The sequence below is a fragment of the Epinephelus lanceolatus genome, chromosome 5, assembly GCF_041903045.1.
Source record: "Epinephelus lanceolatus isolate andai-2023 chromosome 5, ASM4190304v1, whole genome shotgun sequence".
In the NCBI taxonomy this organism is placed as follows: domain Eukaryota; kingdom Metazoa; phylum Chordata; class Actinopteri; order Perciformes; family Serranidae; genus Epinephelus; species Epinephelus lanceolatus.
In genome coordinates, this window is record NC_135738.1 from 5,836,492 (window position 1) to 5,850,146 (window position 13,655).

The window sequence follows — 13,655 nt, forward strand, 5'->3', positions numbered from 1 at the left end:
AGTTCTTGAGCATCAAGCACTTCAAAAAGAGGTAGTTGTGTCGGCCCAAAAGGCTCATTGGCCCACTGGGACACTGCCCGGTCTGCCAGATGGCCGGTCCACCCCTGACCACACTGCTCCTGTTCCCCAGTTATTTATACTAGTTTTTAACTGATCCAGGCATCAAACAGGAGTTCACAAGAAAGCCCCAACAAAAGATTTAGTGAGATCCAGGTCCTCATGTCCGCCAACTCCCTGCCCTTCGTAACACTAATACAGCTGAAGTGTTCTTGTATTGTTGTTGGTTTTTTATCACAGAAATCAAAGCTTTTAAAAGATCTTGAAACTGGTTTGTGACCAGAGGGGACGGCCACCAGAAACTGTTTCCTGCCCAGCTCCTGTGCAGCCTCCATCATGGTGCCAGTGAGTTACTGTGCACACTAACAGGGGTCCTGTCTGCTCGGAAGCTTTGGACAGTCTGTGTTTGCAACCAGAAGGAAAGTAAGGCTGGAAGCTTGTATCTGCTGCACCAGTCTCTGTTCAGTTTTTTATTATGTTTACGGGTTGTCTGTTTGTACTTACGTCTTTTTCTGATGAACATGATATCTCAAGAACACCTTGAGGGCATTTCTTTAAATTTGATGCAAACGATGGGCTCAGCAATGAACTGGTTACATTTTGGTGGTCAAAGTTCAATGTGAATTTATTTATTCAACATATAATGCACATAACTGTACATATGTCTTATGTTTATCCTTATTCTTGTTTTTATTCTATCGATGTATATATTGCAGTGAACATTATGGCATAATACATATTTTATATTTCTGAATGAATGTAACATACTAGTAACATACACAGTGCACATATTTGTATATTTTACACACTTTCAGACTCAGAGCCAGAGCTTGTGGAAGAGGTTGAGCGCTACCGGCTAGATATAGTCGGCCTCACCTCGACACATTATATGTGTGCAAAATACAAAATGCAAAATACATCCATGAGCAGGAGTCACCCTGGATGCAGGGGTCACTTGCAGGTGCCAGGTGGGAGCTTCTCGCGAGATTTTAAAGTATTTCGTCTCCTCGTCCAGGAAAAAAAATTACCACGAAAAACAGAAAAAAATACCACAAAAAAAACAGAAAAAAATACTCAGAAAAACAGAAAAATAAATAATTTACTCCAAAAAACAAAAATTACTCAGAAAAACATGGCTTTTTTTAATTTGTCAAGTGAGTGCAATACGCTTCCGTAATTTGGTGTTCATTTTTCTCATTAGTCTTTAATTTTATAAGATAAATAATAGATTGATAAATAATCGTTTTTGAAAAGCTAGATTAATGAAAGCAGTCATCCATGTTGTATTCCATTCTGTCACTTTTCTTCTCATCTTTTGCCTTTTATCTCTTATCTTTTTTCTTATGGAACCCATATCTGAAATAAAGTGAAAACTGAATTGGCTTTTCCCTGAGTGATGGCCGCCTGTGACAGGAAAAAGTCACATTTTCACAACAAAAGAAGAGTAAGTGAGCTGATAAGATCAGACAGAAGCCTCTCTTTTTGACCATCGTAGCATAAAGGATGTATAGAAATGCTGGCTGTCCACCACAGCACCAGCGTTCATCACTGAGCAGCTACAAATAGCAGCTGGGTGGCGGGTGTTGGTGTGTGCAGCTACCAAGTGGTGTATAATTTCATTGTTATTAGTGAGGAGACGTTTGAGCTGCATCAGTAATCCATTCTTCAGCACATTGATATCCCTTACATGCTGCAGCGCCTTTAGTTTTTCTCTCAAGTGCTTTGCCAATCAGTGGATTTGGTCCACCTCTTTCCCTGAAAAGACTTAAAACAGCACTCTATCACACATCATTACAAGTCTGTTGAAGGATAATTATGATGCTGAGATAACCACGTCATACATGGCCGTATGATACTTAAATTAATTCCCCCCACAATCTGTTGATGCTTGATACAAAGGCAAGTTATTGGCACGCAGCGTGTCCAGCTGACGACATTCAAAGCAAGCCACTCTAACGTGTCGCTTCTTATGTTCTTGTCATGCAGATCCCAGTGAGAGCCTGTACAGCATGAGGCTGGTGTGGAAATCCCTGGACAAGATGAGGTGTCTGAGGAAACGCTCCACCATCCCCTTCCTCGGCTTCCTCATCACCTTCCTCCTCTTCCTCAACCTCTACATTGAAGATGGCTACGTGCTGGTCAGTACATGTGTGTTGTGTATGTTTTAGATTAAAGTGCCCACTGAGTGTTTCTACCCTTTTTTTAACCTTTTAAAAATGGGCATTCAGCAGACAGACCCTGTTTAAACTGATATACAGACCCGCTTCCAAAAAAGATGGGATGTGTGTTAAATATCAAAAACAGAGTGCAATGATTTTTAAATCCCTTTAACATACATTCTGTTTAATACAGTACAAATGTTCAAACTGATAAACTTTATTGTTTTTTGTACATATACATTCATTCTGCAACAGGTTATGCTAATGTTGGGACAGGAGTGTGTTTCCCTCCGTGTGACATCATCACCTTTTTCTTTGACCAACACTCAGTGAATGTTTGGGAACTGTGGACAATAACTGTTTTCTTGCTTGATACCCGACTTCAGTAACTCAACAGTCCGGGGTCAACATTGTCGTATTTTGTGCTTCATAATGTTCCACACATGTTCAGTGGGAGACAGGTGTGGACTGGTATCTGCAGTCCTTTACTGCAAAGCTAACCCCCAAATTCCACCAGATGCGTATTGGTTGCATCTGCGCTCCGCAGATACGCAGCCGATACGTTTCAATTCTAGTCAATGTGTGCTTCCACCGGCTGCGGCTGTGCTGCGTTCCGGCTCCGTCACAGCTGCGGCGCTCTGGAGCCCTCCGCAACAGATACGCAGGACTAGTCTGGGGCCGTTTAGTGGCTGTTTTGGTAAGGAGCCAGAACTAGGGCGAGAGAGACAGGATCCGGAATTTGATGGATGCACCTTTCCAGGCTCTTCCCCGTATGTGAAGAGCCTGGTGACACGAGGCTCTGCAGGACTTATATTTTTGCCGGACGCTGGAGCATAACGCCGCAATTCAGCACAGAGCAGATTGTGCGGGGCAGGAAGTCGTGCACAGAAACAAAATTCGGTTAATTTTCAAAATAAAATACACAGTGTTCACAGCAGATCATGTTTCCCTGCACTACACCTTGAAAATGTCATAATGGGCGGAGGCAGGCCTGAAGTCAACAGGTCAGAGGTTTTCAGACGTTAATCATGGAGGTGCACCGAGATGTCTTCCTACTACTCCTCTGGTTTTGTGGTTCTGTTTATGGAAACAACATCTTGTTGTATCGTGTGATTATGTGTGAATTCGCGAGATCTCGTGGGTCCTCGTGACTCCCAATGTCTGGCGGAGCTACACCGCTCCACACAGCAAACACAGCCAGTAGGTGTTGACGGACGGCAGAGCACACAGCGGATAACCAGCGCGGCCGTTCTGCAACGGCCACGCATCCAGTGGAATTCCGGCCTAAGGCACCAAACCCCCAGCTGCTCAGGGTGCCTGTCCATGGGCAGCCCCCCTCGCTCTGACATCTCTCCATTAAATGCATGTAATAATAATCTTTACATGTCAACAATTAAAACAGACGGGACATAAAAACTACAACTTTTAGTGTGTTTTAAGAAGGGACTTGAGAGATCACTGACTCCACCGACCTGATTTCCTCAGGCAGATTGTTCCAGAGCATCCTGACAGCAAACACTCAGTCCCCTTTAGTTTTCAGCCTCTGGAACAGACAAAAGACCTCTGCTGCCCGAGCACCTCAAAGTACGTCATGGCGTGTACGATATAAGAGGTCCGAGGTACAGCTGTATAGGTCCTGTTTGTGCATTTGTGTATTTCAGGCCTGTGTTTATATGACAACATTTTCCCAGTTATTATGGTTTTGCTCAGGTTGTACAGATTTTAGGGACATGAAGCATTTGAAGATACTCTAAGAAATGAATCACAATGAGCAGAAATACCAGTGCAGGAGAACATCATATTGGACCGAATATGCTTTTGAAACCCAAAATCTTATCGTCTGTTCCCTGTGTTCGTGTTGTCCCTTTTATAATTGCTTGTTTTTTACATAAACATTTTTAAATTTTCATAACGTGGACCCAAGTCGAAATCATCCACAGGATTTATTTCTTATTCATGATGCCATCAAAACTTGGTGATCACAGTACATTATCCGTGTTTGTTATTTAAATTATTAAGAGGTAGTTCACATTTTCAGCTCTCTGCTGCTCTTCTCAAGTCCATTTGCTCTGCTATGCAAACTGCCTGAAGGGATTTTAGGATTCCCTTTGTCTCCAGACGTCAAGGGTTAGCTCCGCCACGTCAAAACATATTGTCTCAAGTTTGTACAGGATGTTAGAGACAAGTTTAAAAAAACAAAAGTCTGTTCTGTCCCTTTTCTGCAGCAGTTATGACAGCTTGTACATGTTTTTTTCTCCCACTGTTTTGCACGTGAGTGAAGTAATGTCGTGTTTTTCATGTTGTGTTTCAGGAAGGTGATAAAAGGCAGCTTCGGGAAACATCGGTCCACCCTTCCAGCTCAGAGCGATACGTTCACACCTTCAGAGACCTGAGTAATTTCTCTGGAACCATTAACGTCACCTATCGTTATCTGGCTGGTACCCCACTGAACCGCAAGAGTAAGTTTGTTTTCAAGAGAAATTTACATTGACTGTTTTTTTATGAGCTCGGGGGAGTTACAGTGAGTCATAGAGGAAGTGTGAACACGAGCTGAGAACAAGAACTTAAACTTAAAAATCTGTGACGTTAGGATTTAAAGCACAGCAGTAAAAAGCAACGGCTCCACAGAGACAGTTTTTCCTCAAAATTAAACACTATACACACTCCTCTTCTCAACTATAGCATGATTTAGTCATCAAGTGTTTTTGTCGTTTCACCTACAATAAGCACAAAGCTCTAATTTGACGTCTGAGCCTCAAAATGTTTCCCAGGACTGTTGACAAAAATTCATCACTGGTTATCAAACTGCAAACGTTATTTCATCATATGTATTCCTTACTGGAAAAAATGTATTAAGAATGAAATACTAGTTTAAACTCAGGCTGTTCATATGTTTTCCCACGGAAAGAAATGCACCGTTTGTACCTATTGCACATAGTCATGAGCCAGTAATTTGTGTCTAACCCATGTATTTGGGAAGGCTGACATCACGTTGCCAATGTGCAGAATAAAGAAGGGAGCAGAACCCTTGCAGCCGTACACGTGCTGCGTTTTTTGCGCCCTCTTATCCATTGTTTAAATGTAGACAAGCTGCAGGCACGCTCAGACGCCAGAGTGAAAGTTCATGCGTTTCGGAGCAACTATTTTTTAGGGCACCATGCCCTGAGATAACCTGAGTTCAACTTGTGGAACACAGCAGCACACACACCCAATGCCATGGAACAAAGACCAACCAATCATAGCTGACAGATATCTTCCCCTTCTTCAGTAAATATCAGTCTGTGACAAATATGGAGGCGAAGTTGATCATTTTAGTGCAGAGCTGTCAGAGCTTTACATCAGTCCCTCAAACAATATTTTAGGCCCAATACACACTTGAAAATCAGCATCTGGAAGAAGACCCGCTCTTCCCAACCAACAACCAGCAACTTTCACCCAGGAGGCGAGGGGTCACTTCCTGTGCAACTGTAGAGCTAAACCCTGTTCTTTTATCCTAAACCCAACCGTGTGTGTGTGTGTGTGTGTGTGTGTGTGTGTGTGTGTTGGCTAAACATATTAATGTGCGTTTGTTGTTAAAGAAAAAAATGTCAATTCACAGGGTTGTACCAATGTAGTGCTTTTATTTTGAAAGAGACTGTATGCAAACTGTACATTTCCTGTGAAAACAGAAGTGTATTTTGAAAACAGACAATGCATGTAACAGGCTGAAGTTGACACGGCGTCCCAGAACGTCAACAGCCAACACACCATGTGGACGCGGAAAGTCCATGACCAAACGAAGATATGTGATGAGGTCAGGGTGAAAATGTGTTGTTCATGTTGATGCCATATTTCAACATGGCCAGGATGCTCAGGAACATGTGCCCAGGTGTAAATAGCATCTTCTTTAGATTTATTTTCTGGGGAACAGTCTTGAGATTGAAATGATGAATGTTTGTACAAATATTTACTGAAAACTGGTCACTTTCAAGCATTTCTGTGACATGATGATCATATCAAATGTTCATTTCTGTCCACAGAGTATCTCACCATTGGACTGTCATCAGTCAAAAGAAAAAGAGGGAACTACCTTCTGGAGACGATCAAATCCATCTTTGATCAGTCCAGTTACGAGGAGCTCAAAGAGATCGTGGTCGTGGTCCACCTGGCAGACTTTGACCTGGTCTGGTGTGAGAACCTGGTGCAGGAAATCACCAGGAAGTTTGCCCACCACATCATAGCTGGACGCCTCCTGGTGATCCAGGCTCCAGAGGAGTACTATCCATCTCTGGATGGCTTGAAAAGGAACTACAACGACCCGGAGGACCGGGTCCGTTTCCGCTCCAAGCAGAACGTGGACTACGCTTTCCTCCTCAACTTCTGCACCAACCTCTCCCACTTCTACATGATGTTGGAGGACGATGTGCGCTGCTCCAGGAACTTCCTGACGGCGCTGAAGAAGGTGATCACCTCCAGAGAAGGTTCCTACTGGGTGATGCTGGAGTTCTCCAAGCTGGGCTACATCGGGAAGCTGTACCACTCCAGAGACCTGCCACGACTGGCTCATTTCCTCCTCATGTTCTACCAGGAAATGCCCTGCGACTGGCTCCTCATCCACTTCAGGGGTCTGCTGGCCCAGAAGGACGTGATCCGCTTCAAGCCCTCGCTGTTCCAGCACATGGGCTACTACTCCTCCTACAAAGGAGCGGAAAACAAGCTAAAGGACGACGACTTTGAGGAAGACTCCATAGACATTCCTGACAACCCTCCTGCCAGCCTTTACACAAACATCAACGTCTTTGAGAACTATGACGCCACCAAGGCTTACAGCACCGTTGATGAATATTTCTGGGGGAAGCCTCCGTCCACAGGAGACTTCTTTGTCATAGTCTTTAATAAATCTACCAAAATTAGTAAAATCAAGATTGCCACTGGCTCTGACGACCGTCAGAATGACATTCTTCACCACGGAGCTCTGGAGGTAGGAGAGAAACTAGTTGGGACTAAAAAAGGGAAACAGTGTTCCTCCTATATCACATTAGGGGAGTTTAAAAATGGCAACATAGAGGTTCAAGACGTAGACCACAAAATTGCCTTTGACATTGAGTGTGTTCGCATCGTGGTGACGGCCAGTCAGAAAGAATGGCTCATTATTAGGAGTATAAGTTTATGGACTACACAACCCCCCAGCCAATAAGGACTACACACAAAGACTCTTAGTGTGTCATAGAGGCAAATGTTTTTATTATTACTATTATTTAGTAATGTATGTATTTCAGGTTTATTTATTCATTTTGTATGTATTTATTGATACTCATTTTGATTGCCAAATCAATCTATAGTTTTTATACCTGCAAGTTGTAACCTTAGTGGAGCATCTTCCCAGTCAGTCATTCTAAAGGACTGTTCAGCTGACCTCAGAGTATTCATGAACATATGTTTTATTAAATGTTCCATAAGCTTTTATTTATTTCAGATTCTGATCCTTAACACAGGGCTGGGCGATGATTCAGCGTTTGGTATTATAACAATATAATCATATTATGTTGTGATTTTACAGAGGTTTTCTGTCAAGGATGAGGCTCACAATATTGTCAACCCATTCTCATTCGTGGAGCGTCCAAAACTGATGCTTTGTCACGCCACTCAGCTTGCAATATCAGTGCAGCCTTTGGCGTCTTTATGAGACACACTGGGCTTTCATCTAACTCCAATGTAAACCTGTCTATAACAACGCTGAGAGCAACTGATGTAGGATAAAAATGGACAAAGTCCATGTAGGGTGAGTTTCAGGGGAAGTAGATGGATCAAACAAAGCTGAACTTTTATCAATCCACTCAGTGCTATTCAAAGTCAACGATGCTTCCTTAGTAGGACAGGTCCTTCCAAAATGGGTCCTACATAGGTTAGACAAGACTCATTTCTAGCATTCAATCAACACACATTAGAACAGGCTAGTAGGTGCCCAGGTGTGTGTCAGTGAAGAGGCCCCACCTTCAATACTGGCAAATTGTGTGCAAAGAATTCATGCCAACTGAAAATACACACATGCATCCTTGAACATTCTTTGAAGGAAGGACTCGGTCATTGGTAGAATGTGAAGGATCCTTGACACTGGAACAGTACTTCAACGGGATTCGATGACATAGCCTCCTTGAAATTCAGCCGTTTGAAGTTCCTTTCCTGGCTTTGAGAAGCAGTGTGGTTTGTGTCTGGTGTGAAACCAAAAGTCAGTGTTGTCATTTGGTTCATGCTTGTTTTTTGGGTGACAACAAATACCTGTAAGGACAGAACAAAGCACACAGGTAATTAATATGATCTGCGCCTTGCTGCTGTTTACTTCTGTTGTGCAACGCCCTCCATTGATGACATATCCTTGATGACAATGGTTCTGCTCAAAAATGTTGGAGACACAGGCTGGTTCACAGGATAGCACAGAGGTTCCAAGAGTCTTGAACAAAACCGGTTCGAGAATCATAGCTAATTTGGTGGAAACGGTGTAATAGAAATAATAAAGGGTTCCCTGTGCATCAATATGAGACCCCAGGGGCATGACAAAGCACTGGATATTTGACAACCTGAGAATTAGAATGGGTTGATATTCTTTATTTTTCTCACAGTCAACAAATCCAATGAAAAGACCAACAATGAATTGATCCCACAAACAGGTCTGTCGCCAGAGCCTGAGATATCTTATTCCTCTGTGCCATTGAGCTCCATTGTTGCCCAAAAACTATTAAAAGCAGTGAGCCATACGGTTTCATTGGATGTTACTTCATTTCAATAAACTTAGGCACTGTAGTTCATTTTGAGTTGAGCCCACACACACCATCCTGCTGCTGTAAATACTCACCAGAGCACCAAATGAGTATTAATCCGCAGCTGAAAATAGTTTTCAGTAGGAGTGAATGAACTCGGGGCTGAGAGCCACAGACTGGGAAGTCAGAAACTACTGAGAGGCGGACTAACACATTTTGGTTTTGTTCTTTTCATGTGGTTTGTTGACAGTAACAAAAATATAGAATCACACCAGCCTCATCCTTTAATGGTTCCAATGAAAATGGAAAGTTAGTTAAAGCTGGGGTAGGCATAAATCTGGAAGATGATAAAAAAAGGTAAAATTTGGAAATAAACCCTCCTCCTGCAGCTTTTTCCTCTCCTCTGTCCTAAGCCCCTCACTCAGCCCCTCCTTGACCTTCTCTCATGGTTCATCAGACCACAGGTGAGCCGAGAATAAGCTGCTAACCACCCCGCCATCTCTCTGGCCTGATCCCCGCCACTGCAGACTCCTTTCCTGGGAGAAGAGCAGGAGGCAGTCTGACAGACGGACCTTTGGTCAGCAGCATAGCGACTTAAATTCCAACCCTGTCTCACTTTGAAGTCGTCGAAAACTGGTGCTTGATCAATGACCTCCGGTGTCAAATACCGATGAAAGAGCAGTCCTTTCACATCGGCATGATATGCCGTCAGTCGCTGTTCTTCTGTAATGGTGTCCAGCGGCATCAGCTGGAAATGCAGTGGGACAAAATACATTAAGGCGACAAAAGTCCGAGTAGGGCGGGCAGGAGGGATGGAGGATGGGTCCAACAACCACCAACTTTCACCTGACAGGCTGTAAAACTGTAGGTTAAAACCTGTTCTTTTTTCTGAAACGCAACCACATGCGTATGTTGGCTAAACATAACCACGTGTGTGTCGAAGGAAAAAATACATCAGTTGGCGGTGTTGTTCATACGTAGTGCTTTTTTTTTTAAAGAGACTGTATGCAAAGTGTACATTTCCTGTGAAAACAGAAGTGTATTTTAAAAACAGACAATGCATGGAACAGGCTGAAGTTGACACGGCGTCCCAGAACGTCAACAAACAACACACCCAGGGTACCTTGGACGTCATATGTGGACATGGAAAGTCCATGAGCAAATGTGGACATGTGACGAGGTCAGAATGAGAATGTGTTGCAAATTCTGTCAGCACAAAAACCCCCAGCACCGGGCATCACAGCTGTCTGGTCACAGCAGTGTCAGGTATATCCTGTGTAAGGGCAGCAACAGAAAGTTTGCTGATCCAGCAGGGAGTTGGGGCTGAGCAGGTCCGCTGGCTGGATTCAGGTTGCTGCAACTGCTTTCTAGGGGTCTGTGTCCAGAGCTGCTGCCTGCTCTTCTCCTGGCGAGGCAGTCTGTAGCAGCAGGGAGTGAGGCAGAGCAGACTGTGCTCTGAGGCTCTAGCTAACATTAGCTACATTTACATGAGCTCCAGTTAGCGGAAGGCTAAACTATTTTTTCTCCATCTCTGGAACACTTCGCTGTCAGACTCTCCTTTTGAAGTCCATTTTCCTTTTTTGGGTTCTTTTGCAGTGCAGTTAGTTGTTGCCAGTGTTGGAACTTTCTCTGCAGGATTCTCCGCCATTAAACCAGACGTTCACCATCTGAAGGGACGTTAACACACATCTGCATTTATAGAACAGTCAATAGGAACGCCCCCTCTCTGAAATGCTATTGGACAAAGTCTGTCTTCTAAAATAAAGAAAAGCATCCTCTAAAACCTAGAAGTGCCTACCTCAGCTTTGAGAAGGTTTTGGTGTATCAGTAAAACATGTTTCATTGCAAAGAGCATCAGTTTTATCATTTTAAAATCATGACGCATCAGTTTTATTGTATCCATATGATGACATTGATTCATCCATATATCGCCCATCCCTGCAGTACCTTGACAACATGAGTCAGTAGTGGGTGATGCAACAAACCAATCATTTATGAATGTTTTTGAAGGCTCTTCAGAAAGGTGCTTCAAGTTAGGAATGAAGACAGATCTCACTCAGAGAACAGCAACCGTCCAATTAAAGCTTCTCTGTCTTCGGCAGTTTTTCATGACTGATATTAAGCCTGAGAGTGTAGCCCTGGGATTTCTCTCTGAGAATGTCCCCGTTTGGCCCTTAATTATTTTCCTCCTTGAAAACCCACCAGGAAAGTATCAGAGGTCATTGTTGCCTTGAATATTCATCGTGCTGCGCCTAACTTTTTCAGTTTCAAAGATTCCTACCAGTTTAATCATCTTTCTCATTGTGTTTTGAGGCGGGCGTTTGAGTGGGCTGAGCTCTTTTACTGGCGCTGTGTGTTCCGTCAGGGCCGCTGACAGGAGAACAATGTTTGTTTTCACCCATCTTCTCCAAGAGCTGAGATTAGATTGCACAGTGAAGAATGGGCCAGGTCTGCTCTTAGGTCTCTCTTTTTTTTTGCACCACAGCACAATTTTCCCCCAGTAAATTGGTCTGTGTTTGCTTCACTCTCTACACCAGCAAAACAACATCTCCCCTGAAGCTATAGGATCTCAATTCGCTCTTTCCCCAATGTTGCGCTCTCACAACTCCAATGTTTCTGCTCCTACATGGTTGCCTCTCTGTGATCTTTGCTCTCATTTCATGCAGTCTGCTGCTTTGGGGAAACTTGCTTGGTTTTCCTTTGAAGATCCTTTTTCGAATTCCCCACCTCTCTTTATGTTGTTTAACGGCAAACATTTGCAAGAATTAACGCTGCACATGTTTAACACATCGCCACCGTGATGCTCAGAGCAGCTCAGAGCCAGGCTTTGAAAATAACCTTGTCATTTTCCATGTTCGTATAATTATAACCTGTCTGTGAGCAACGTTCAGTGACAGATGAGTTTGTACATCGAAATGGCATCAAGAAATCACTCAACAATGCAATAAAGAGGTAAATGTTTACATAGAAGTGATGTTCTTTAGGAACATGAGGTGGAAGCAGATCGTCATTAAGCATGCTGCGACTGTTGTAAAGCTTTGTTCCACTGTTGCGATAGCCACCTGTTCCCTGTTTTCCCTCAAGGTCTTGTTCAGTGTCACAGATCAAGACCTTTCGCAGATTGGCTTGTACCAACACCTTGAAATCCTTCCTCAGCAAATCCCCCATGTGCTGTCCCAAATGAAATTAGAATGCCCACCGCCGCCACCACAATATAGCTTATTGTTTTTCCTCAGCATTTCCCTCGGAAAGTTGCTATTCATTTTGGTGAATGATTCCGTGACCCGCGTGGATCAGCTCCTCGGAGGGGATCCTGTTTGAATAGATGCTGCTCGGAAACACAATCTACATTGTGCTGCGCGTGTGGTATTCTTTATGACGCACACCGTGGTGCCAGTTCAACCTCGTATTACCTGCTTATGAGCTATAAACACATGATGTCACCGCAGGGCAGTTAGCTGTTTTACAAGTGTAATGGATGGCTTTGATACGGCTCGTGCCCGGGAAGAGCAATCGTGTTGTGGGGCTGATATTTCTGGAGGAGAAATTGCTGTCTGATCTTTATTTGAAATAAGATGCCAGACAAAACTAGCTGCACACTGCAGATTTATGGACAGATTTACATCTTGGGGATAACAACAAAAGCTGCATAAATTCCGCAACTGGATGTCAGCAAACTGCTGCGCGCAGCATTCTTCTGCTATTGGCAGCATGTTTGGAAACCACAATCCATACTCGGGCCTTGAGTGAACAGTTATACTGTACATTTCACTTGATACTAAAAGGATGTTCTCTGCTCTTGTTGAGTCCTTACGGCTAATAAATGGCCATCTTCGCTGTCCATTTGTCAAGAATTACACTAACTGCATCGGCAAATCTCTGCAAGGAAAAAGGCCAGGGGTTTGTGAATCACTTGCAGGCAGGTAACTGTCTGAGTTTGTTTAATTATATGGAGCTCCAAACAAGTGATGAATGTGAATATGGTGTGTGGATCCTGAGTTATTTGAGCTGTCTTCCAGTGGAGCATGTACAAAGTGCATGAACAAAAAGAATTTTTCAGTGGTTTTATACGTCAGGATCTATAAATTATTGTGCAGCTTCTGCTAATGAAATTGTACTGGGTTTGTACGTAGAAGCCTACCGATATTACCTTACAACAGGTTCGGAGTTCACATGTGCTGTATATTGTTCAGTGGAGCGAGTGTGTTAAGATGTTGTTCCTGTGTCTGTTTTACTTTCCATCGTTCTCTAAATGGTACTGTATTGTAAGATGACATATATTTTTTTACACGTATCATTTCAAATGTTGTACTGTATATATTGTATTTAAAATGAAATTAGATTAAACGAATGAATGCCGACTGTGTGGTGCATTGACTGCAGAGACGGAGGGGAGTGTGAGGGAGCTCAAGAGGGCGCAAAATATTGAATATGTGTCTGCAGTGTCGGGGCTTGAATATTGGTTTGAACGCCTTGGGGAAACAAAGCACTATTTACACGGCCCTGAATCCAAACTGTTGTCCCTCTGTCTTTGCCTGAACATGTTATGTTTCTCTGTTAAAAGTGTTTATGAATAAAAGTAGAAAATACAGCGTACATTTTAAATTTAAAGGGGAAAAAAAAACATAACTGACATTTGCAGTTCCTTGAAACTTGCAGCGAGAGCAAGCCTGTCCGACTCAGATCTCACTGTAGCCAAAAG

The 13,655-nt window shown here is 43.3% G+C and overlaps 1 protein-coding gene across 7 annotated transcripts in view; it reads left to right on the plus strand.

Annotated features, from left to right (window-relative positions):
- mgat4c (mgat4 family member C) overlaps window positions 1-13,314 on the plus strand; it is a 188,089-nt gene extending 174,775 nt beyond the window's left edge. For all 7 annotated transcript variants that reach the window (XM_033635964.2, XM_078167630.1, XM_078167632.1 and 4 more), the window contains 3 exons: window positions 2,044-2,195; window positions 4,528-4,675; window positions 6,236-13,314. In XM_033635964.2, coding sequence (XP_033491855.1) covers window positions 2,067-2,195; window positions 4,528-4,675; window positions 6,236-7,392 — 1,434 coding nt within the window. In that variant the 5' untranslated portion in view covers window positions 2,044-2,066 and the 3' untranslated portion in view covers window positions 7,393-13,314. The remainder of the gene's footprint in view (window positions 1-2,043; window positions 2,196-4,527; window positions 4,676-6,235) is intronic.
- Window positions 13,315-13,655: the final 341 nt, after the last annotated feature.